At 38.9% G+C, this 26,981-nt stretch overlaps 1 protein-coding gene across 1 annotated transcript in view; it reads left to right on the forward strand.

The window, feature by feature from the left end:
* LOC114297334 (RNA helicase, ATP-dependent, SK12/DOB1 protein) overlaps nucleotides 1–26,981 on the forward strand; it is an 86,674-nt gene that overhangs the window by 46,238 nt on the left and 13,455 nt on the right. Inside the window, exons 11-18 of the mRNA XM_028241750.2 lie at nucleotides 2,869–2,936; nucleotides 3,129–3,495; nucleotides 9,208–9,363; nucleotides 9,447–9,557; nucleotides 10,110–10,163; nucleotides 14,818–15,075; nucleotides 16,013–16,122; nucleotides 22,400–22,553. Of these exons, the coding sequence (XP_028097551.2) occupies nucleotides 2,869–2,936; nucleotides 3,129–3,495; nucleotides 9,208–9,363; nucleotides 9,447–9,557; nucleotides 10,110–10,163; nucleotides 14,818–15,075; nucleotides 16,013–16,122; nucleotides 22,400–22,553 (1,278 nt within the window). The remainder of the gene's footprint in view (nucleotides 1–2,868; nucleotides 2,937–3,128; nucleotides 3,496–9,207; nucleotides 9,364–9,446; nucleotides 9,558–10,109; nucleotides 10,164–14,817; nucleotides 15,076–16,012; nucleotides 16,123–22,399; nucleotides 22,554–26,981) is intronic.

Below are 26,981 nucleotides of genomic sequence, written 5' to 3' on the forward strand. Positions count from 1 at the left end.
ATTTACAAAAATTTAGACCCCCCAAAAACTAGCCAATATTTTACATCTACACAATACTGACATGGGTGTGGGTCCCACACCCATGTGAGTATTGGGTAGAATTTTTGGTAATTTTTTTGAGGTCCCTAGATTGCTCTTGTATTTATGGTTGAAGTGAAAAAAAATTATTTTGAGGGGCCAAGTAATGTAGTTTTGTGTGTATATATGTACATATGCATCTAATTTTTAATTTGTTTTGGAAATATCAAAATTAGAAGGTAAAAGATATGTCGAGTTAAACAAAAAATTTCATCAAATTTGTGCCATTTGTACTTTCTAACTAGCCAATTATTTGGCGAATTTTAATCAACTAACCTTCTCATAGTTTGTTTAATTATTATGTAAATTTGTTTAATTATTATATGATGTAGAACACAATAGGGGAAGAAAAAGAGAAGAAGAGAGGGAGGAAGAACACAAGGGCCAAAGTCCTAACAGAATGACCACAACCAGTGTTTTAAATGGTGCTAGGTGCACCGAGGCGATAAGATCTCCTATGGCCTAAAGCGCGAGACATGAGGCAAGGAGTGCGCCTTACCAAAGCGAGGTGCAAGTAGTAGAAGAAAACTAAAATTATAAAATAGGCAAACTTTTCAACATAACAATTATATATAGAATTTCAAAAATAATTAGGCAGCTTTACCATTTCAAATAATTGATAAACATAACATTCAATCTTCTAAAAATTAGAAGTATAATATCCAACAAAAGGTATAAAGTATGACATTTACATTCACATCCACCAAAAACCTCAAGTTTTAAGATCATCCACATAAAGTTCAAAACAACTAAGCTTCTAGTTTGTAGTTCAAAAAAGAAATAAAAAGCACTTAATCAACAATTGGAGTAGAAAAATAAATAAAACCCATGAAGCCCATGCCTCACGCCTCAAAAAAAAGCCCTCGCCTCAGCGCCTAAGCTGCGCCTAGGGTTGCAAATGAACCGAGTTGTTCATGGTCAGGCTCGGCTCGGCTCGTCTCGTTAAGGGCTTGGCTCGGTTCGGTTCGGTTCGGTTCGTTTAGTAAATAAGTCGAGTTCGAGCTCGCATAAGCCCGGCTCGTCAAGTTCGGCTCGTTTATCTTTATTTAAATTATATAATGAATATATTATTTATATATTAAATAATATATAAATATATATATAATAATATAAATACATTATTTATATGTTGAATAATATAAATAATATTTTTTATTTGAATAATATAAACAACATTTTAAAAAAAAATTATCGAGCCAAGCTCGAGTTTCATTAATATTAATGAGTCGAGCCAAGCTTGAGTGCAGTTCCTTATCGAGGCGAGCTCGAGCTCAAGCTTAATAAACGAACTCGATAAGTTTGACTCGGCTCGGTTCGTTTGCAGCCCTAGCTGCGCCTCGCCTTGACTTGTTCAAAGCGCAAGGCTGCACCTCGCGCTTAGATGTGCGCCTAAGCGTGCCTTTTAAAACACTAACCAGAACCTTAATCTCAATATCACAAAGCTGAATAATACAATGTCAAAACCTAATATTTATAGACTTCTAACCATAATTAAATTAGGAAACTAAATCCTAATCACCTTGCTTGGTTTCCAATTTTCCAAAACACTTTTCAGAAAATTCTACTCTCTTATTTTCCGTATTTTTTTGTTTTTACTGAATTTTTTTAATATTTTAAGTAATTTTTTTACTTTTTAGACACACCTAACATAAATACACCTAAAAAGTAAAAAAATTGTAAAAAAAATCTTTTAAAAATTCATTAAATACCAAAAATACAAAAAAAATACAAGAATTCAGTATATTTTTTGTATTTTTATGTATTTATTAATTTTTTAAAATATTTTTTCACAATTTTTTTACTTTTTAGATACATCTAAGTAAGGCGCATCTAAAAAAGTAAAAAAAATGTTTAAAATTTAAAAAATATTCACTAAAAACAAAAAAACACAAAAACCAAAAAAGTCAATTTTCAAAAAACTTAATCCAGAAAACTCAAACCAAACACAGTGAATATTATTTAAAAAATAAAGACTCCTAATAAGACTCGATTCCTAATATCATTGGGAAGTAAAGACTCCTAATCAAAATATAATAATAAATAAATTAAACATTAAAGACATAAAATTATAAAATTGTAATGCCAACATTGGTGCATTCCCATCACGCATCATTATGTAGCCTCCATTCCCACACATTTCAAAGTTGGAAATTGGTTGTACTTATTATTCCCGAGTAATACTTTCTTAGTACTTTGTAGTCGATGTTATGGGGAGCCAAGTGCCACACCCAAACCAAACTAAGCCTTTTGTCTAAATCATGTGAGGCTACATGAATCATTCTTTGCTATTTTGCCTTTGTCAAGGGCTATATGCTCAATTAAATTAAATAAATTCATATCATTTTTTAGTACCGCATTCCATTCTAATTTACGTCTTCCCCTCCCCCAAACATTTTCATTTATGATGATCATATCACTCTTCTTTATTGTTGCTCCTACAGGTTTTCATATATATATATATATCAGGAGCCAAGCTTTGTGCTCCACTGAATAGTTTTCAGTTCCTTTTGTCTGCTATTTTGAAGGCTGTGTCCGTGATTTATACAGCATAATTCATTTTTTCCCTTTTTAGGTTTGGTAAAGCTTTTTCCCCTTTGAATGTCACAATTAATGTAAAGATAATCATACATTATGTTAGGTGAGAGGTGATAAATTAGTTTTATTGGCGTCATTCTTTTATCTTTTTGCACATTGTTGTGTCTGATCTCTGATTGTAATGCTGTTATTATCATTTCTGCAGGTACCAAACACAATTATGTAATAGTAATGTTTTCAACATAATTTTTGCAGGTACCAAACACAATTGAATTTGCTGACTGGATTGGTCGGACAAAACAGAAGAAAATTCGTGTCACTGGGTAAGTAGCATCTTGTGGTAATAAAAGTTCAATTCTTGTTCAGTGTCTTGTACGCTAATCTAATGAAATGAGTTTATCTTCATTTTCCTGGTTATTTGTATGTAAGGTTGAAGCAGAGTAGAAATTGTGCTTTTATTTTGGTTGACTTCTTTAAATTAAATTTCCTGCCATTTTTTGTCTTTTTTCAATCAGGACAACAAAAAGACCAGTCCCTTTGGAGCATTGCATCTTTTATTCTGGAGAACTTTATAAAATTTGTGAAAATGAAATCTTTAAGGCTCAGGGTTTGAAAGCTGCTAAGGATGCATACAAGAGAAAAAATCCAAATACAGTTGGTGGTGGTACCGGAGCACATCCTGGGTTTTCAGCAGGCCATGAAGGGAGTCGAGGTCAAAAACGTGAAAATTCTTTCCGGGACAAACAGAACAAACATTCTGGGTCTTTTTCTGGGGTGGGTGGTGGGAACCAACAAACTAGTAGCAATCGGGTGTCCTGGAGAACAGAAATGTCTTTGTGGTTGTTGCTTATAAATAAGCTTTCAAGAAAGTCATTATTACCTGTAAGTAGAATTTCAATTTGAAATCCATGTTTCTTTTTCATATTTTCCACTTTAATACTGTGAAACAACTAGTTAGAATGTATAATGAAGCAATTTAGGGTTAGAATTTAGGAGGAAGAAGAAGAGATAATAGAAAAGAGAGAATTTTTATATATTTGTAATGTATCTATTAATTACATCAGCAAAATATATATACAAATCCTAACATAGTGATATGACCATCGTACCCTCAACTTAAGTAAATATTAACAGAAGAACAATAAAATAGAAAATAATAACTATTTTAACACTCTCCCTCAAGCTGGAGTATAGAGATTAAACATGCCTAGCTTGGCAGATAAATGATGAAACGAAGACCGAGCCAAAGGTTTAGTGAGAATATCACCCAATTGATCTTCAGAATGAATATAAGGAGTCACAAGTTGCTTGCGGAGTAAGAGATCACGAATGAAATGGCAATCAACTCCTATATGTTTGGTTAGTTCATGCAACAGTGGATTGTTGGCAATGAAGATAGTTGCCTGATTAGCATAAGACATGCGTATAGGAGTGGGAACAGAAGTGCCAAAATCTCGAAGAAGAGACTGAACCCAAAGCATTTTAGAAGCAGTATGAGCCACGGCATGGTACTCAGCTTCAGCAGTAGAACGAGCAACAATAGTTTGTTTCTCGCTACGCCAAGTAACAAGATTACCATCAATAAAGGTACAATAGCCGGAGGTGGAACGGTGGTCAGTCTTATTACCAGCCCAATCAGCATCACTGAAGTTGGTGATAGACAACGAGGAAAATGGGTGATAAAGCAAACCCTGACCGGGGGCATTCTTCAAGTACTGCAAGATACGACACACAACAGTAAAATGAGGTTGGCGAAGAGCATGCATAAATTGACTAACCACTCCCACGACACACGTAATATCGGGACGAGTGACAGTGAGATATATTAACTTCCGAACCAACCGACGATAACAACCAACATTAGGAAACAAGTCCTTAGTTTCGCCATCAAGTTTGACACTAGAATCCATGGGGGAGTATCACTAGGACGAGTGCCGAAGAGGCCAGTCTCAGTGAGAAGATTAAGAGCATACTTACGTTGGGAGAGAAATAATCCCTGAGAAGAGCAAGCAACTTCTATCCCAAGAAAATACCGAAGATGACCCAAGTCTTTGGTGTGAAATTGTTGTCCCAAATACCGCTTCAAATCAGCAATACTAATGGAATCACTCCCAGAAATGATTATGTCATCGACATAGACAATAAGAACAATACTCCCAGTAGACGAGTGGCGAACAATAACAGAGTGATCAAGGGTGGAATGGAAAAAACCATAGGCGATCATAACAACACTAAAATGATCAACCCAGGCACGAGGAGATTGCTTGAGACCATACAAAGCCTTTCGCAATCGACAAATAAGATGCTCATGACCGGGAACAACATAGCTAGGGGGCTGATCCATATAGACCTCCTCTTAGAGATCGCCATGAAGAAAGGCGTTCTTGATATCAAGTTGATACAAAGGCCAAGACTGACTAACGACAATAGAGAGTAGGATCCGAACTGAGTTAAGACGAGCCACATGAGAGAAACCTCCAAGTAATCAATACCATAGGTTTGTGTGTAGCCTTTGGCTACCAAGCGAGCCTTAAGCCGCTTAACAACCCCATTAGGAAGATACTTCACCGTATAAATCCAACGACAACCCACCATAGATTTGCCAGAAGGTACAGTGGTAAGTTCCCACATCTGATTCTTATGAAGGGCATGCATTTCCTCATCCATGGCATGTTTCCAACCAGAGATGGACATAGCCTACTGATATGAACGGGGAATGGTAATACTAGACGAGTTACAAGCAAAGGAGTGAAGACCGGGAGAGAGGCGAGCATAAGAAACAAAATTAGCAATAGGATGTTGAGTGTAAGTACGTTTACCTTGGCAAAGGGCAATAGGACGGTCATTAGAGGGCATATTGGCAGATGGAACAGGGGAGTCAGGAACCTTAGATGAAGGAGATGAGCTGGTCGGGCCATAAGACACAATGTGACGAGCTTGAGACCACTGATAAACCTGCTAAGGAGGCGTAGAGGTGATACTAGAGGGAGAAGATATAGAAGAGGAGGAAGGATCACATGACGAAAAAGTAGGGGTTAGGGAGGCGGGCTCCCCCTCACGACAAGAAAGAAGATTAGCGGATAACTGTTGCCCAAAGGAGGAGAAAAAATGAGTGGACTCAAAAAAGGTAACATTAGCACTAATAAAGTATCGACGTGACTGCAGGATGATTACACCGATACCTTTTTTGAGTACGAAAGTAGCCTAAGAACACACACTTGCGAGCACGAGGAGATAACTTATCCAAACCGGAGCCAAGAACATGGACAAAGGCAACACATTCAAAAACACGAGGTGACAAGGGAAAAAGAGACGATGTGGAATATAACTGATAATATGGAGACGTGTGTACAACACTAGAGGGCATGCAGTTAATAAGAAAACAAGTGGTGAGAACATCATTACCCCAAAACTATTTGGACATGCATATTAAACATCAATGTGTGAGCAACATCTAACAAATGACAGTGTTTTTGCTCTGCAACACCATTTTGAGGAGATGTATAAGAACAACTAGTCTGATGAATAATACCACGAGCATCACAAAAGTTAGTTACAATAGATTGCACATATTCTAAGGCTTTATCAGACTGAAATATCTTATTACGTTTTCTAAATTGAGTAAAGATTTCATTATAAAACTTAGAGATGATAAAAGGCAAATCAAATCTCTGTTTCATTGAAAATAATCAAGTCATCCGAGAGTAATCATTCATAAAAATAACAAAAAAAAAAAAAAAATCATTAATAGTAAGAGTTCTAGAAGGACCCCAGATATTTGTATGGACAAGAGCAAACGACTCAAACACACGACTAACACTACGACTAGGAAAAGAACTGCGGTGATACTTTCCAAGTTGATAGATTTCACACTCAATCTTAGAAACATGACTCAAATCCGGAACAGCTAACTTGAGCTTGGCCAAAGAGGGATGACCTAAGCAAAAATGCCACTAAAGAGGAGATATAGTAGTGCTCAACATAGTAGATGGAGGAGGAGGAGAAATCTCAGTGTCCAAGAAGTATAAGCCATCCTTCTCATGCCCCGAACCAATCACCCTCTTGGTTTGGAGGTCCTGTAAAACATATGAAGTAGGAGAAAAGGTTATGCACCAGTGGAGAACTTAAGTTAATAGGCTAACAGAAAGCAAATTAAATAGAAACTTAGGAACATAAAGACCAAAAGGTAAGGAAAGGGATGGAGTAGGATGAAGAGGACCTTGACCATTGACAGGTCAAGAAAATCCATCAGCAAGTATAATAGTATGATCAATAGGCCTAAGAGTGTCAAAATGAGAGGAATTACCAAAGATATGGGAACTAGCACCAGAATCTAGAAGCCAAGATTGAGTAGACTTGGCCACACATTCAACATTACCTGAACTAGCCATAGTAGTAGTAGTAGAGGATGAAGGCAGACTAGGCCAGAGAGACTGGACAAGAGCGGTATGCTCACTAATCTGAGTAGTGAGAGTCTTATGAGAATCAATCGGAGAAGCAACAGTACCTGTGGAAAACAAGAATGACAGTGAGGATGGAGCATCTATAACCTAATCCACATGATCAGGTTTGCCATACTTCTGCCAACACTAAGGTTCAGTATGACCTTGGGAACCATAATGAGTACACTTGCGATCATCGCGTGGGTAGGAACCAGGTTCACTACTACTGCCTTCACCAGGTCCGCTACTACTGCCTCCACGTGAACCACCACCAGGATCTCGTGAACCAGAACAAGAACAAGAACCACGAGAACCCCGTGAACCAGAACAAGAACCTCGTGAACCAAAAGAGCCATGAAAACCCCCGTGAGTAGACCCTTGATCACCACTACTAGAGACCAAGGCAGAAGAAGACAATGTAGGGGACCGAGATGGGGGTTGGGACTAGCCCAAGGAAGAATGTAGCAGCCGAGAATAGGCATTAGCAGCAAACGATAAAGTCACATCGGCAAGAATTTGATCCTTGAACCCCCTCAATTCAAGATCTAAGCCGAGAAGTAAGGAAGCCATCATAAATTCCTCCCAATGTTGCTTATGTTTGTTTACATCAGTAGTAAAGGGCCGATGTTGCAATAACTGATTCCACAAGGTCTTGAGACTACTATAATACTCGGGAAGTGATTGGCCAGATTGGCGCATAGCAAAAATTTGCTCATATAATTCATAGACTTGAGAGACATTACTTTGATTTGAAAAAGATTCAGCAAGGGAGTCTCAAATTTCCTTAGAAGTATCACAAAATTCCACGATAGTAGCAACATGTGGTTCTAGACTATGCCAAATCCAACCCATAACACAGGAATCCTCACACAACCAATCATAATAGCCTTTATCATCCTCGGTAGGTGGAAATTCAGTAAGAAACCATGACTTCTTTTTGCCACGTAAGAAAATCTTAACAGTATGAGCTTGCCAGATAATTTAAACCATTTAATTTCTAAATGGTAATTGACTTGGGTATTTCATCATCTTTAATTACAGAGGATTGAGAAGCAGGTTTTGGTTCAACCATAATACCGAAGGAAAATGGAAGAAACAACCAAAAACTTCAATAGAGCAGAAATCAAGCAAACAACATAGTAACACAACAACAATCAATCAAGAACTCTTAGCCATTAAACAGCAACACACAACCAAGCATCACACAACAACAAAAAGAGCCCAATAAGAGAGTTCCAAGTTACAGGACGAATTCAGAGAAGAAAAACTCCTATCTGCCGAACATGGAGAAGCCGAAATCCACAAAAACTCCAAGAAAACACACCAAATCACAAAACAATACTTAAAAAAGGTGTAGCTACTAATTCGTCTCCCAGAGAAGTCAACCCACTAGGTAGAAATCGCAGATAAGTCGCAGAATCACAGATCAAAAAAACGACACCAATTAACTTGAAAATCATTCAAAAATACAAAACTTACATCAGATGGTCCCAAAAAATTCTAGAAAAATCACCATTAACATTAAGGAAGAGAGGCAAGCACAGAGGAAGCATCTTGTCCGTACGGACTGTGACATCATCTTTCGAAAGATGATGTCAACACATCATTTTTGCCTCAGAAGAGCTTCGAGAGTCTGATAAACACTATACAAGGATGAATTGTTGCTCTAATACCAAGTTAAAATGTATAATGGAGCAATTTAGGGTTAGGGTTTAGAAGGAAGCAGAAGAGATAAGAGAAGTGAGAGAATTTTTATATATCTGTAATGTATCTACTAATTACATCAGCAAAATATATATATACAAATCCTAACATAGTGATATGATCATCGTACCCTCAACTTAAGTAAATATTAACAGAAGAACAATAAAATAGAAAATATTAATTGTTCTAACACAACTCATATAATTATTGCACCTTAAATGAACTGCAATTTAGGAGTAAAGGTTTGTTTTAGTGTTGAAAATATGCATTAAATCATAAATGTTAATATCCAATTTTGGCATATCAATTTGCTTAAGCATTGGACAATCCAAAGCTAGAGTATTTGCTAAGTGTCAGCATGAGCATCGAAAACTTTCAAAAATCTGTAGATTTGTATTTCTAGTTGTCTTATTATAATTTATTTTTTTGCCTTGACTTGTGACTTTAGGTGGTTATATTTTGCTTTTCAAAAAATCGTTGTGACAAGTCAGCTGATAATTTGAGTGCGATTGACCTCACAAGTAGTTCAGAGAAAAGTGAAATTCGAGTCTTCTGTGACAAAGCATTTTCAAGGCTGAAGGGATCTGACAGGAACCTCCCTCAGGTTTTGTTGCGGAGGGATTTTATTTTTCTTCCATTAATTTAAACAATTTTGGCATCAGACATATTGTGTTATGAAATTTACAGGTGGTCAGAGTTCAAAACCTTCTCCGTAGAGGGATTGGTGTACATCATGCGGGGTTGCTTCCAATTGTTAAAGAAGTTGTTGAGATGCTTTTTTGCCGTGGTGTGATTAAGGTGAAGTTGTCTTGCCACTTAAATGTTCTCAATTTAGCACGATCTTGTTAAGTTTTCCAGAATGATGTGAAAGTTTATGATGGGCCTATAATGTGAAGTGGTGCTCTTATGTTATGCGGACTCTTCAATATAAATCAAATAGCCATGTCGGACACCCGACATTCGGACAAGGGTATGAGATTTGTGTCGGATACTTTTCATTGGAAACTTCTTATATAATTGTATTTAGCACTATTATTATATGAACATATTATTGTATAATTGCTATAAATGTATTTTTGATACTGTAAATTACATATAGTACCATTTTATCTCACATACTTGATTAAAATATAAAAATATGACATTTTTTTGCTGAATTCGCATCCTTAAATTTGTTCGATCTCTAGATATATACCCATGCCCGACACTTGTACTAAAGTCCATGCAACATAGGTGGTGCTGTAAACAAAATGTTTCTTCAATGCCAATTTTTTTCAATATGGGTTTAGTTTCACTTTAGGAGCTTTCATTGGTTGACAATCATCCTTTTTATTTTATGTTTTTATTCAGGTTTTATTTTCAACAGAGACATTTGCAATGGGAGTAAATGCCCCAGCTAGGACGGTGAGTCTTGTTTGATTTCATTTTGTTCTTTTGGGATATGCTAGGGGGTCCCCAACTCATTTTTGAATTGAGACTAACCTGTGTGGATGCCCTTAGTTAGAAACCACATCCACACGGTGAACCCGAACACCTGAACCTGACACTTTGGTTCTTGATATAACAACTTGGCCAACTCACCCTAAAATGAGCGGGTGATTAGCATTTCTTTTGTTGAATAGATTCAGTGTCATATGCCAAAATGTGTTTAGCTGATTTGTATTTTGTAATAATGTATCTTCTGGCTTATTGAGTTCTAATCTTCTGGGTTTGTTTAGTTATTTTGTCTCTCACATTTTGACTTTTAATCAATTCTTGAAAGCATATCTTGTTGTAACCAATGTTTGGCACTAAATCAAGAACAATATTTGGTTATGTGATTGATGCTTGCTCAGTTATTGTTAAAATTGATGTATTATTGATTGATGTATATTGTATGTTTATTGATTTCAATTACAATGATTCATGATTCCTATATATAGAAGAGGGTGAGTGTGTAGTAGGTGAGGAGTAGGTGAGGAGTAGGTGGAGAGTAGGTGAAGTAGGTGAGTGTGTAGTAGGTGGTAGTGGTAGGTGTGTAGTAGGTGGATTTTTAACAGCCCCCCGCAAACTCAAGGGGGATAGGAACTAACCAACTTGAGTTTGAAGAGAGTAACAAAACAAGAAAATACATAAAAATAAAAGAGGATAGGAGACACTGTATGGTCGTGTCAGACCGTTGTAGAAGACTGTATGGTTATGGCAGACCGATGTAGAAGACAGTTGTTGTGTCAGTTTACGGAGTCTTGCTGGACCCTTGTAGAAACTAACCGGAATCAATGTCGGGACAGTTTACAGAGTCTTGTCGGACCCATGAAGGAGCTAACCGGAATCAATGTTGGGACAGTTTACAGAGTCTTGTCGGACCCATAAAGGAGCTAACCGGAATCAATGTCGGGACAGTTTACAGAGTCTTGTCGGACCCATGAAGGAGCTAACCGGAATCAATGTCGGGACAGTATACAGAGTCTTGTCGGACCCTTAAAAAGTCGCACCCTCAAAAGGTGTGCCCAATCTATCAAAAGGCGTGCCATCAAAAAGCCTGCCCAATCCATAAAAAGGCGTGCCATCAAAAGGCGTGCCTATCAAAAGGAGCGCCCATGTTGTCGGCGAGCGCCGAGAGGCGCATGATGCGCGTGTCTGCCTCGGCTATTTAACCAAGGTTGAGGCGGAGGCTGTGCAAACCAGTCTGAAACCGCCGAAAATCCTTTGAAAAAACTCTTCCATTTCTGAGAAAGAGATTCTGGAACACTCTGTTGCCATTCTGTAACCAACCGTTCTCTGAAACACTCAGCAACCCATAACATGGCCTCGTCTTCCCGTTCAGCTACCCAGAATATGGCCTCTGCGTCCCGTGGTCTGCTCACTCTCTTTCCCGACCTCAACGAGTCAACAAGAGAGATAACTGGTGCGGTGGCCAGTGAACCTCAACCAAGCGCCTCTAGTTTTGCTCCGTTGAACTTTCCGATGCGGTCGGTGGAGCAAAAAATGGCAGTGCAAACTGATATTGAGGCCAATCAGTATACTTTGAAGTCATGTGTGGAGACCATGACGGCGGTCACAAACCTGTCGCACCGGCTGCAGAGTAGGACAAATGAGGTGCAGCAGTTAAACGCCCAACTGGCTCTGCTCCAACGCATGTATAAGGATGCGCGAGCAGAGATAAGTGTGCTAAAGGCGGAAAATAAGGAGCTGAAGCGGAAGGCCACCGTGATGTTCCGATTTGGAGGTCCACCATATGCTGTAGTGGAGGAGCAGGGAGGAGGCAACTTGCTTGGTGGTCTAGGAAGCACGGAGGCAACACCGTCAAGGGCCGCGCAGGACGGAGGCAACACCGTCAAGGGCCGCGCAGGACGGAGGCAAGAAGAAGAGACCGGCGGCAGAGTAGAGAAGAAAAATCCCACTGTAGGTGTGGGTGTGTTGTGGTGGTTTGTTTGTTTGTTTGATTTTTTTTTTTTTTTTTTTTTGTGTAAAATTGTGATCGGGGTTGATCCCTGACATGAATAAAATGAGTTTGGTGTGCAGTTTTGCTTCTTCTTCTGTTTTTTTTTTTTTTTTTTTTTTTTTTTTTTTTTAGAGTGGATATTTGAAAGAGATGAAAAGTGAGTTAGAGAAAAAAAATAAAAAAAATAATGAAGTTGGAATCAAACGGAGGAGAGAGGGGACAAGCCCACATGGGTGTCTTGGGAATGAAAATTCAAAGGTGAGTGGAGTTGATTTTTTTTTTTTTTGGTCGAATATATATAAATATATATATAATATCAACTAGTGACATACCTCATCACAAAACACGTCCCACCAATAAGCTTTACAGTTGCTCAAGCACTAACCCATAATACATGGCAAAAAACCATGTGCTGGTGCACAAAAAGGCAGATAGTGGGTCAAAGATTTGATGTTTCGATTTGTCAGAAAGGCAGATAGTGGGTCAAAGATTGTTGGTTCTGTGAAGGCTGATTCTGTTGAAAGTGGTGATAAAACCAGTAACATGAACATTTTACCTCAGGAGAACAGTGCCCATCCTTCTCTTTCTTGCAATGCAGTGGTATGTTCTGGTTATGAAGCATCCAAAGAAGAAGTGACTCAGGGTGGCTTTATTAAAAAAAAAATGAGAGGTGATTGTTGGAGTGGCTGAAGTCAAAAGTCAATGGAGCAAGTAGATCTCGATGAAGCCGAACCAAACCTTGATGTTGAGAGCCAAACAAGACCTTGATATAGCCGAAGGTGTAGATCTCAACGGAGTCGGCGTAGATTTCGTGTGTTCTGATCTTGTGATCCAAGCCAAGAGAAAGAGATAGGTGGGTTTCTTTTTTTTTTTTTTTTTTTTGGAGAGAGAGAGAGAGGCCGTGTGTGTGTGATGACAGCGGTGGTGTGGTTGAGTGTCTTCTCTCTCCCAACCGAGAGTGAAAGAGAGAGAGAAAGTCAGAGCCCTCCACTGCTGTTCAGTTCGGGGACCACGAAACTGTTGAGAATCTGTTACAGAGAGACCCAACTCTCATCAACCAGACCACAGTCTACGATCGCCACTCTTCTCTTCACATCGCTGCTGCCAATGGCCAGATCGAGATTGTTTCTATGTTTTTGGATAGATCTGTTAAACCAGATTTGTTGAATCGTCATAAGCAGACTCCGCTTATGCTGGCTGCGATGCATGGGAAGATCTCTTGTGTGCAAAAGCTTATTGAAGCTGGAGCTAATATTTTGATGTTTGATTCAATTCATGGAAGAACCTGCTTGCACTATGCTGCTTACTATGGTCATTCCGAGAGCAAGCTCGAGTGGGTGTTGCTGGGTTGCCTCCGAGAGAGAGAGGATTTGGGCAATGATGGGAGGGTATGTGTAGAAAATAAGCGGAATAGGTGGAGGACCGGCGGACGGCTAAGGTGAAGTTGCCGCCCGCCGGTGAAGCGAAAAATACAAGGTTCTAAACCTGCTCTGATACCATGTTAAAATTGATGTATTATTGATTGATGTATATTGTATGTTTATTGATTTCAATTACAATGATTCATGATTCCTATATATAGAAGAGGGTGAGTGTGTAGTAGGTGAGGAGTAGGTGGAGAGTAGGTGAAGTAGGTGAGTGTGTAGTAGGTGGTAGTGGTAGGTGTGTAGTAGGTGGATTTTTAACAGTTATCTTTTGTTTGACTTTTCGAGACTATAATGCTTTTATTTAAGGTCTTTGCCCTTTTGCAGTATGTCTTCAAAAGTGGAATGCAATCTTCCCGCAATAATTATTGCTCTATTATTGACAGTTCCTTAATAAGATCAATATACCTGGCTTTCATGTGGTTCTTGTTTGTATAACATAATTTTTATAATTTCAATATTGTTGTCTCGTTTCTCGAGCTTTGCTCCATCAATCTCCCAAAGCTTTATCATAAGGCAGATTACTATGGCTGATGTTTTAGTTTTGAATGTCACCTTTAACCTGAGATGCACGAACAATTTTAAGGTGGCATGTCTGTATTCGACACATGTCAGACACCGATACTCATGGATACCCCCGACACTTGTTGGACACTTCTCGACATGTGTCAGACACACACACTAACATGTCATATTATTTATTTTTAAATATTTTTAGAGTCTAACACACTTCGAACACTTGGGAAACACATGTCCACCACTTGGACACATAACTTAGGATCTAATGATACACGAAAAAACAATGAAGATTTATACCTATTAACCATCATCCTTCTAATTTTAGAAATTTGTGTTATGTTATATATATGTATATATATATATATATATATATTTTAAACTTTGAAAGAAATATTCATATATTTGACATACAATAAATGTATAAAACCATATATTTTGCATGTGTCCCAAAGTGTCACATCTTGCATCTTTTTGTAAATTGTCCTGTTTGTGTTGTCGTGTCATGTGTCCCTGCTTCTTAGCCTTTGATTATCACCTATTGTTGTCAAAAATTTGTTGAATTGACTTGGCCATACATTCTATTTCTTAAAAGATGCTACATAATTTTTTGGGATTTTTTTTTTTTTCGACATCAATTTGCTAATGCTACAATTGGACATTTCATTTTTTGATTTCATTATGCATGTGGCAGGTGGTTTTTGATACCTTAAGGAAGTTTGATGGCAAGGAATTTAGGCAATTGCTTCCTGGAGAATACACTCAAATGGCTGGTCGTGCTGGCAGGAGAGGTCTGGATTTAATTGGTACAGTGATCATTATGTGCCGTGATGAAATTCCAGAAGAGATTGATTTGAAACGTGTCATAGTTGGCAGTGCAACCAGGCTTGAATCTCAATTTCGACTGACCTACATCATGATCATGCATCTCCTTCGTGTTGAAGAATTGAAGGTGACTGTAGATGCATAAATCTGTGAAAATACAACAATAATGGATATCAACTGTATTTATAATGTTGGCATTAGCCATTCCTTGTCAATTTACATTGCATCCTTAAAAGCATTTTTGCAATGCCATAGATCTCATTTATGGCTGTAGTGTCTTCCATTGTTCTTGCTTTAGAATTAGCAATTTGGCCCACCTCCCTCCCGCTCTCACTCTCTTAGCCTCATGTGGAGCTAAATAGTCAAATGTCTTGGGAGTCAAATCTCATTAGTAACTGTTCCTTTTTTAGCTTGAAAAGAATTCAACATTTTAAATGTTGCCATAAGTCTATCAATCAAATTCAAAAGCTTGACAAAGTATCAATTTTTCCAATTAACGGGTGAATAATTGTCACCCAATTAATTTGGATGTCTTTTAATATGTTCTTTTTCCTCATATATTTTTCTAGTTATTGTGATTTAATGATAGCTGATAAGAATTTCAATAAGTTTATTTTTGTCTAAAAAGAATTTATGTCTGCCTATCAACATTGTGTTGTTCATGACATGGATCTTTTTCATTACCATGTGTATATGTATATAATTTAAATTAAGTATCCTTTTCTCTTCTGTTTTTTTTAGCTAATTGAAGTGGGAACATCCTCCACGTAATTAACATGGTTGTCTTGAGCAAAACAGACCCAGTCTTAAATATACATATACACACTTTCAACTGTGCTCTTTCCCAAACCAAACCAAACCAAATTATACCAAAGTAAGCCTTGTGTCCCAATGGGATAGGCTACATGAATCCTTTTTCACCATTCTGCTCTATCTATATACACCAAAAATAATTTCTTGTTCCCCTTGTTCCAAGTACATTCATTTAAGGTTAAAGCTATCTCTCAATAGTTTTCTCGTCCTAAAAGTTAATTTTGCCCATGTTGATTGGGGAATCACTGCAGGTGGAGGACATGTTGAAAAGAAGTTTTGCTGAATTTCATTCTCAGAAGAAACTTCCAGAGAAACAACAACTGCTAATGCGAAAGCTTGCTCTGCCTACGAAAACTATCGAGTATGTATGTTTAGAGGAGAATTGGGATTGCCAACTTGTCTGCTAGAGTTTTCGTGTTCCTCATGATAAACTATATTTTCTCTGGGCATCCTTGTAGCTGGTATTAGTTGCAGTATATAAGTATGCCTTTTTGAATTGAAATTATATATTTGTGTTATAATAGTAACCTTTTGTTCTGTATTAAGCAGTTCCATTTGAGTAGTAATATTTATGTGCTTTGTGATGCATTTGGATGCTTCAACTGATGAATGATTGCTTACAAAATGATTTGTGAGTAAATATGATGCTTGATAGAGGGCTTAATGAAGGAAAATAGTTAGGTATAGTTCTTTAGGTGCATGAGGTCAGGTGGCTTTTAAGGGCAAGCCATGTGACTATCTTGCCCACTCATCACTCGTCATGAGTGTTGGCTTTAATATCAGGCTCCATAAATTGAATTAGAAATGTGGCACACTCTTCATGGACACCAACATCACCTGCACCCAATGAATTGTATTCTTCTTTAACAAAATATCTTATTCTGGCAAAATTTATTGTTCTTTGGATGTAGCTTGACTAGTTTTCATTTAGTTTTCTAGAGAGAAGACCAGATTCATAAGGAAGTCAAATGCATGAATCTCTAAATTTGGAAGTTACAGTTTTTAAGAGGCTTTACTTATTTTGAGCAACATTGGTTAGCTTTATTTATTTATTTATTTATTTCCAAAGATAAATAAAATGTTGTACTTGTAATAGGGGCACATGGGTCCAACTTATAGTAGGGTTTGAAGAGGTAATAGGTAGGTAGTCTTCCTTCCCCCACTTTTGTGGTGACCAAAGTTTTAAAAGGTGTTATGGAGGCTCATCTCAAGGTGACGCTAAGACAAAACACATTGAGGCTTTGATTTTTAGACAACATTCCCTAAAGCCTTGCACATCATTGTATGAGGTGTGCGCCTTGTACACTTTTTGCGCTTAAGCATATGAGTAGTACAAATGGATGGCTTGTTTTGGATTGTTGTTAAACCTATTTTAATACGTGGTTTAAACATAAAAAAAAAATAGTAAATAAAAATCTGTTTTGTAACTATATGCCATGGGAAAATTAAGTAAATGATGAACCAAGAAAAAATACAAAACTAAGGTTCAAGTGAGAAGCTCCATAATTGAAATTAAGAATGTCGATTCCACATTTTATAAGGGCTTTTTTTTTTTTTTGAAAAAAAAATATTTACACATTTACATTTAATTTTAATTTTTTTTACTTTTTAAAAATATTTTTTATTTATTTACTAAATATAAAATTTCAAATTTTGAAATACTTGCACCTTGCTTCATGAGAGGTAAAATGATTCACATTATGCATTCGCCTTGAAAAATTTTGGTGGGGAGGCTAAATAAAAATGTTGTAGTAATCTAAGTTGAGATGGAGCATATTTGGTTGTAATTGTAATATGAGGTGGATCATGGTGATTGGAGTACAAGGAATGTGAGGGGGTCTCATGGGTGTGGGTTATGGAAAGGTATTTGGTTGGGGAGGGGGGAGTTTTGGGAACAAGTTCATTTTTGGGTGGATTCTGGTGTGAGGGCTCGATTTTGGAAGGATCGGTGGTGTGGTGTGGAGGTGTTGCAGGATCGATTCTTGCTGATTTTTTGTCTTGTGATAGATCCGGATGCGGTGGTGGCTTCTTCTTTTTTTTTTAGGGGGGGGCGGCTGGGGTTGGAGGTGGGATCAGGATTGGGAACTTGGGTAGATTGTAGATTTGCTAGCTTTTCTTTATGGGGTGCCAATTGCAAGTGTGGGGGAAGATGTCTTGATTTGGGGAGGGCCAAGTTCTAAGGGTATTTTCTTGGTTTCTTCTTTTTACTTGGGTTTATGTGGTGCTATAAAGGGGGAGTTTCCTTGGTGTTGGATTTGGGTCACAGGTGTTCTATCTAAGGTCGCTTTCTTTGTGTGGATAGCGGCTTTTGACAGTATTTTGACTATCGATAATCTGGTTTGTCGGGGGCATGTTTTGGTTAATTGGTGTTGTATGTGTTGTGTTGCTTCGGAGTCGGTGGACCATTTGCTTGTTCAGTGTCCGGTGGCTTCTCGCTTGTGGGCTCTTATTTTTTCTACTTTTGGGATGCAGTGGGTTCAACTGGAAGGAGTGTTGGGGGTTTTGTGGAGTTGTGCAGGGGGTTGGGTGGGGAAGAGGCGTTGAAAGGCTTGGGCTCCTCTATGTTTGATGTGGCTCATTTGGCTGGAGAGGAACCGTCGTATTTTCCGGGAGGTTGTCCATTCGGTGTATTGGTGTTAGAATTTACCATCACCTACCACCACTACCACCTCACCTACTCCACTAAACCTAACCCACTACACCACTACCACCTCCCCTACTCCACTTAACCTAACCCACTACACCACTACCACCATCCACTACACCTACATCTATATAAGGAACCATTTGTAATAGACAGAAAATCAATCAATCAAACATCAATCAATAATACATGCATTTTAACATGGTATCAGAGCTATAAGATTTAGGCCTATACTCCTTTCTTTCCGGCGGGCAGCCGGCCGGCAACCTTGCCTTCGCTGCCCGCGGGAGTTTTTCAACACATATCACAAACACATACCAGAAACTCTTCTTTCTTTGTTTTCTCATCTTCCTCGTCATCAATTTCCATCCTCGGTGAAGAATACCAGTACTGATACTTTATCACTGAAATACCACACAGGTTGATTATTTTTCACAGCAACCTGCAGTAGTGTGTTTGGAGGACCAGAAGCAACATTCTGGAATAAAACCATCGGCAGAAGAGTCCTCGCTGATGTTCCAGGTAGCAATTGTGGGACCTGTAGTGGTCCAGCAGCAGCAAGACCAAATGTGTTCTTGTTGAACTGGATCATAAACCCATCAAGGGGAATCTGTGAGTTGTTCTCATCACTGTCTTCATGTACCTCTGGATGTACAATCTCCCGCAACAAGCTTTCTCCAAGCTTCTCGCTCGCCGCAATCACTCCGCCAACGAAGCCAAGCGCCACTTCGTCAAAGGAGCTCCGTTTTTAGACAAAGCCAAATCCCGATCCGCCATCGACAACTCCGCCGCGGCTTCCCTCACCAAGTCCGCCGCCGACGAAGCCGACAAAGCCATTTTGAGATCTGGGTTTGGAAATTTATTTTGTTCTTTGGGTCGAAGGAAAGAGAGGCAGAGAGAGATGGGGCAAAAGAATGGAAAGGACATGCAATGGTGACCAATCTCTCCTCTCTCTCTCTACTCAAGGCAAACCCATTCTTCTTTTATTTATTTAATCACACCCGTATCATGTTGTTCATCACTCATTCTCTCTCTCTAATAATCAACCCACATGTTCCCCATTTCTTTTCTTTTCTTTATTTTCCACTTTCAAACCCTTTATTTTTTTTTTATTCTCTTTGAATTCCGTAATGCATTCTCAGCCGACATACACCTGCATAAAGAGCCCCTTTTCTTTCTTTTTTTTATTTAATCAACCCCACTCCACTTTCTCTTATTTTAATCTATCTCTATATCTATATATCTATGTTTCTTTTCATCTATTGCACAGACCATTCTTATTAGTATTATTATTATTATCATTATTATTATTTTTATTTTTTTGTTTCTTTTTTTATTTTTGCACAACCAAAAAAAAAAAAAAAAAAAAAAAAACAACAAAAAAAAAAAAAAAAAACAAACAAACAAACAAAAAAAAACAACCAGGCAGAAGACGAACTTGCACACCACACTCCTTTTATTCATGTCGGGGTTCCCCCCGTTCACCATTTTACATCAAAAAAAAAAAAAAAAAAAAAAAAAAAAAAAAAAAAAACACACACACACACAAACAAGACCACCACACCCACAGTGGGATTTTCCCTTCTCTACTCTGCCGCCGGTCTCTTCTTCTTGCCTCCGTCCTGGACGGCCCTTGCCGGTGTTGCCTCCGTGTTTCCCACTCCACTGGGCATGATCACTACTCCCTGCTCCTCCACTGCAGCATATGGCGGCCCTCCAAATCGGAACATCACGGTGGCCTTCCGTTTCAGCTCCTTGTTTTCTGCCTTTAGTACACTTATCTCTGCTCGCGCATCCTTATACATGCGTTGGAGCAGAGCCAGCTGGGAGTTTAACTGTTGCACCTCATTTGTCCTGCTCTGCAGCCGGTGCGACAAGTTTGTGACCGCAGTCATGGTTTCCACACATGACTTCAGAGTATACTGATTGGCCTCAATATCAGTTTGCACCGCCATTTTTTTGCTCCACCGACTGCATCGGAAAGTTCAACGGAGCAAAACCAGAGGTGTTTGGTTGAGGTTCACTGGCCACAACACCAGTTATTTCTCTTGTGGACTCGTTCAGTTCTGGAAAGAGCGTGAGCAGACCACGGGAAGAGGAGGCCATGTTCTGGGTAGCTGGACGGGAAGAAGAGGCCATGTTGCTGAGTGTTTCAGAGACGGGTTGGTTCCAGAGTATTACAGAGTTTCTCTCTCAGCAAAGGAAGAGTTTTTTCAGAGGATTTTCAGAAGTTTTTTGTCTGCCTCAGCCTCAGCATCAACCTTGGTTAAATAGCGAGGCAGCCACGCGTATCGCGCGCCACTTGACGCCAGACGACAAACGGGCGCGCCAGCCAAGGCCCTCACGTGCCTCGCCATCATGTCCGGCACATCTTTTTATGACTTGGGCTCGCCTTTTGATGGCACGCCTTTTTATGGATTGGGCACGCCTTTTGATGGCACGCCTTTTGAAAGATTGAGCACACCTTTTGAGGGTGCGACTTTTTAAGGGTCCGACAAGACTCTGTAAACTGTCCCGACATTGATTCCGGTTAGCTCCTTCAAGGGTCCGACAAGACTCTGTAAACTGTCCCGACATTGATTCCGGTTAGCTCCTTTATGGGTCCGACAAGACTCTGTAAACTGTCCCGACATTGATTCCGGTTAGTTTCTACAAGGGTCCAGCAAGACTCTGTAAACTGTCACAACCACTATCACAACATTGTCTGCTACAACGGTCCGACATGACCCCATAAACTGTCTTCTACATCGGTCTGACACCGCCATCCAGTGTCCTCTACACCGTTATGACACCACCATACAGTGTCCTCTACAACGTTATGACACCCCCATACAGTGTCCTCTACACCGTTATGACACCACCATACAGTGTCCTCTACAACGTTATGACACCCCCATACAGTGTCCTCTACAACGTTATGACACCACCATACAGTGTCCTCTACAACGTTATGACACCACCATCCAGTGTCTTCACCAATGGTCTGACACGACCATACAGTGTCTCCTATCCTCTTTTATTTTTATGTATTTTCTTGTTTTGTTTCTCTCTCCAAACTCAAGTTGGTTAGTTTCTATCCTCCTTGAGTTTGCGGGGGGCTGTTAGAATTTACCATCACCTACCACCACTACCACCTCACCTACTCCACTAAACCTAACCCACTACACCACTACCACCTCCCCTACTCCACTTAACCTAACCCACTACACCACTACCACCATCCACTACACCTACATCTATATAAGGAACCATTTGTAATAGACAGAAAATCAATCAATCAAACATCAATCAATAATACATGCATTTTAACAGGTTGGAATCAAGGTTTCTTCATGTTTTGTGCGGTTGGGTGTCTGGGCTGGTGCATCCAGATTGTTTACCATTTTGGACTTTTTAGATGACGTGATTGGTTGATTTGTTTAGTTTTGTTTGTTGTGTGGTGTTCCTTTCTTGGGGGTGCCTTTTTGTATTCTTTTGCATCTCTTTGATGTTTTAGTTTCTTAATAATATTCTTATTTATCAACGAAAAAAAAAATACTTTCATTTTCACACATGCTTTAATTTTTTGTTACATTGAATAAAAATTAAAAATTTGATAGCACAACCAATGCATATGAAGGTATGGAGGTCGTAAATCCAAAAAAAAAAAAAAAAAAGATAAAAAGAAAAAAAAAAGGAAGGTATGGAGGTACAATTTATTTGTATTCATTAATAATACATTTATATTTACATCAAAGAGGATGTGGGACCTGTGGTGTGTGATTGTGGGATATATTATTCTTGTAGCAATCAAAGCCTCTGGTTATCTTTGTTCTCTATGTAGTCCAATGATGTTAAAAGGCAAAATTCATACTTTATACCATCATTTCACCTACTATATGAGCAAACATTATTATACTCGTATTCAAGTTGTAAATCTTATTTATCTTATAGAGCTACATTATGCCTTCCATTGTATTTTCACAGTTCAATAACCATGGATTTATGCATGTAGATGTATAAAGGGTGAACCCTCAATTGAGGAATACTATGAGATGCACTCAGAAGCTGAGAAACATAGCAACCAGATATCAGAGGCACTCATGCAGTCCTCCCACTTCCAACAAGCTCTTTCGGTTGGAAGAGTCATGGTTGTGAAGTCGCAGTCAGTGAGTTCTTATTTAATGTTTGTATATTTTAATGATTCCAATTGTTAGTTCATAATCTCAGTATGATTTCTTATTCTTTTTTCTTTTTTCTTTTATTTTAATTTTTTAAATAAATTATTTTGGTGTGTGTGCTGTTGGGACTTTCTCCTGCATTGCTAGTTTTGTCTTCTAAGCCTGCACAGGTGTTGAAATTGTTTAAGATGTTGGTTCATTGCTGTTCTTTTTCCTTTCTGGTATTTCTCAACACTTTTTGCATGGATCTGGGGACTAGCTCAGGGACTAATTCTGTGTCTTTCCTTCACTGTTGAGATTCTACATGATTGGATTATACAATGGCTATACATACATACAGAGCTACTTATTTTGTTTTAAGCTGACTGGTGCATCATTGTATTGTTCTTTGTTAGTTAAGAGTATAGCGTGTGTTAACTTGTAAGGATTAACAAATGACATTCTGTCTGTTTTCGTGAACTGTAATTTTAGTCACGGAGAAGCAAAACTTTTTCTCTGATTTATGCATCTCTTCAATAGCCTAAGCAAGGGCATATACACCACCAAGTATGAAAAGAATAAAAATAATTATTTGGCTTACCAATCAATGAGGTAGAGGCCATGTATATATAATATATTCATGATACACTTCAGAAAATAATATACACAAGGTAAGATTCCTATAAGGAAACAATATACACAAGATAAGATTCCTATAATCAAAATAATTTGTATTCTAATTTTCATATTTAAACATAATAATTCATATATTCAACACTCCCCTTCAAGCTGGCGTGAAGATATTCAACCAACACAACTTGTCAATGGAAGATTGGAGCAAAGTTGGTCCCACAGATTTTGTGAACATATCTGTCAATTGCTGAGAAGAAGAGACAAAGGATGGACACATAATGCCAGTCGGAACCTTTTTTTGAATGAAATGTATGTCAACCTCGATATGCTTGCTACGCTTATGAAGTACAGAATCAGAGGATTAACATAATGGCAGATTTGTTATCACAAAATAAAGAGGAACGAACAGTCTTCTCATAACCCAACTCTGTCAGAATAGAGCGAATCCAAGGAATCTCACATGTCCCATGTGCCATAGCCCGATACTCAGCATTTGCAAAAGACCTAGAAATCACCGCTTGCTTCTTACTTTTCCATGAGATAAGATGATCACCATGGAAAGTACTAAAGCCAGAAGTGGAACGCCAATCAGTCCTAGATCCTGCATAGTCTGTATCGGTGAAATAGGAGAGCCCAGATTGGAGACCAACAATAAAGAACAATCCCAAGTTAGGAGAAGTTTTTAAATACCTCAAAATATAATGAACTACGTCAAGGTGCTCTTTACGAGGTGCATGCATGTACTAACTGCAAATGTCAAATCAGGTCTAGTGTTGGTCAAATAAATAAGGTGTCCAACAAAACACAGATACATGCCTGGGTCATCCAGCAACTCACCAGACACTGATGTGAGTTTGATATTAGGATCCACAAGAGTAGAAACAGGTTTATACCCTAACATACCAGTATCCTGAAGCAAGTCAAGAGTGTACTTTCTTTGAGATAAGGAGATCTCCTCCCTTGAGTGAGCCACCTCAATTCTCAGAAAATATTGAGACATCTCAAATCCTTAATATCAAAAATTTGGCCCAAGTCCTTCTTTACTTGACCAATACCGAGAGTCATCACCTGCAAGAATAATATCATCCACATAAACTAACAAGAGTATACACTGACCTGTAGAATTCCAGCGAATGATACAAGTGTGATTGGAGTGGCACTGAACAAAGCCCATAGATATAATAACAGAACTGAAGCGACCAAACTATGCTTGTGGTGACTATTGCAAACCATACAAGGATTTGCGTAACCGGCACACTTTTCCCAAATACTCCCCCTTAGCCCGAAAACTGGGTAGAGGAGCCATATAAATCGTCTCAAGAAGATTTCCATGGAGAAATGTATTCTTGACATCAAGCTGATGAAGAGGCTAAGAATGAGATGCTGCAAGGGAGATAAGGAGACATACAAAAGTAAGCTTAGCGACAGAGGCAAAAGTGGCACCAAAATCCTTGTCAAGAATCTGTGTGAAACCTTTGGCCACCAAGCGGGCTTTGTAACGGTCAATTGAGTCATCAACGAGGTACTTTATGGTGAACGCCCATTTGTAACCAATTGTGCTTTCCCCATGAGATAAAGGTACAAGATCCCAAGTGTGATTCTGTTCTAAGGCCGCCATCTCAGTCTGCATAGCCGCTACCTATTTAGGATTCTGAAAGGTCTCAGATATAGAACGAGGAATGGACTCCGACTCAAGCTTGAACAGTAAGAAGGGAAAACCCTATCATAGGAAAGATATTGGGAAATAGGATGGTAAGTACTACTCAAATAACTCAAACGATTTGGAGGATGTCGATCCAGATGTGGGTTACGACGAGGAGGTGGAGGAGAAGCTAAAGAAGAAGAGTTATACTTGACCCAGAAATCGGAGTGCCGGCAGGGGGGGTTGAGTGCGTGGATGACGGGAGTATACTTGCAATGGAGGAGGAGGCGAAGGTTGAGAAGAAGAAGGGGGACTGCCTCCAAAATGGTCACCGGGCGAACAGTGAAAGTAACAGAAGGAGAAGCCTGCAAAGAAGGGTTAATAACTTAGTACCAAAAAAAGGAAGATCCTCACAAAACGTAACATCCATAGTGTGGTGAAAGTGACTAGACACAGGGTCATAACACCTATACCCTTTGGACATGGAAGAGTACCCTAAGAAGATACAACGAATAGATTTGTCATCTAACTTTGTACGAGTGAGACTCCGATTTTGATCAAAATCAGTACACCCAAAGATACGAGATAAGAGTGGAAACAGAGTAGTGGTGGGCATAAGGGTATAAAACGGAGTGAGTTCATGCAACACATGACTAGGGATCTTGCTGGAAATTGTGTTCATGTATATAATATGATAGTGGTGTTGGTGGTAGATAGTGGCATGTATAGAATATGATAGTGGTGTTGGTGGTAGATAGTGGTATGTATAGAATATGATAATGGTGTTGGTGGTAGATAGTGGCATGTATAGAATATGATAGTGGTGTTGGTGGTAGATAGTGGCATGTATATAATATGATAGTGGTAGATAGTGGTAATATATAATATGTAAGTGGCATATAATGGGTTATGATGATGTTTGTAATATCTCCTATATAAGGAGTGTCATTTGGTCTTGTAAGATAAGAAGTTTTGAATATAACAGAAATATATTCCTTCTTCCTCATATTTTCGGAGTTCTTCTTCTTCATATTTTCTAAGTTGGTATCAGAGCAACAAAAAACACAGCAGCCCTAAAACCGTCATAGCCATGTCGGAAGTCACGTCCGAAACCACTTCAACCCCAGCCGCTGCCATTCCGGTGAAAACATCCAACTCTCACTCTGTCCAAATCACCACCATCCGCCTAAATGGTGATAATTTTCTCCGCTGGTCACAATCTGTCCGGATGTATATCCGTGGGCAAGGAAAGATCGGTTACATCACTGGTGACAAGAAGGCTCCTGCTGTTAATGATCCGCTGTTCGACAGTTGGGACGCTGAAAACTCCATGGTTATGACATGGTTGGTCAATTCCATGGAAGAGCATATAAGCTCTAATTACATGTGCTATACTACTACACAAGAATTGTGGGATAATGTTAGTCAGATGTATTCTGACCTAGGAAATCAATCTCAAGTTTTCGAATTAACTTTGAGGTTGGGAGAGATTCGTCAAGGAGATGATTCCGTCACCAAATATTTCAATTCGTTGAAAAGGTTGTGGCAGGATCTTGACATCTTCAACACATACGAATGGAAATCGGTTGACGACTGCAACCACCACAAGAAAACTGTGGAAGACAGCCGTATTTACAAGTTTCTTGCCGGCCTCAACATTGAGTTCGATGAAGTGCGAGGAAGAATTATTGGCAGACCTCCTCTCCCATCCATTGGCGAAGTATTTGCCGAAGTCAGAAGGGAAGAGAGCCGAAGGAGCGTCATGCTTAAGAAAAAAGGTAATGGTGAATCAATTGAAATTTCTGCTTTAATTAGCGATGCTGCGGCCAACAAGGCTGCAAATTACCAGCGCAGGTTTGATGATAAGCCACGGGTCTGGTGTAATTTTTGCAACAAGCCTCGCCATACACGCGAAACGTGTTGGAAGATCCATGGCAAACCTGTCAACTGGAAAAGCAGCAAACAAGGAGAGAAGAATCGTGGCTTTCCTACCGCTAATGAAGCCGATTCAGGTCCCTTCAACAAAGAGCAGATTGATCAACTCTTAAAGCTGATAAAATCCAACTCCTCATCCGGTACTCCTAGTGTTTTGTTGGCACAAACAGGTAGAAATCCTAAAGCCTTCTCTTGCCTAAACTTCTCTCCGTGGATCATAGATTCCG

This window comes from Camellia sinensis, chromosome 14, assembly GCF_055761805.1.
Source record: "Camellia sinensis isolate YWXY chromosome 14, ASM5576180v1, whole genome shotgun sequence".
NCBI classification, from domain to species: domain Eukaryota; kingdom Viridiplantae; phylum Streptophyta; class Magnoliopsida; order Ericales; family Theaceae; genus Camellia; species Camellia sinensis.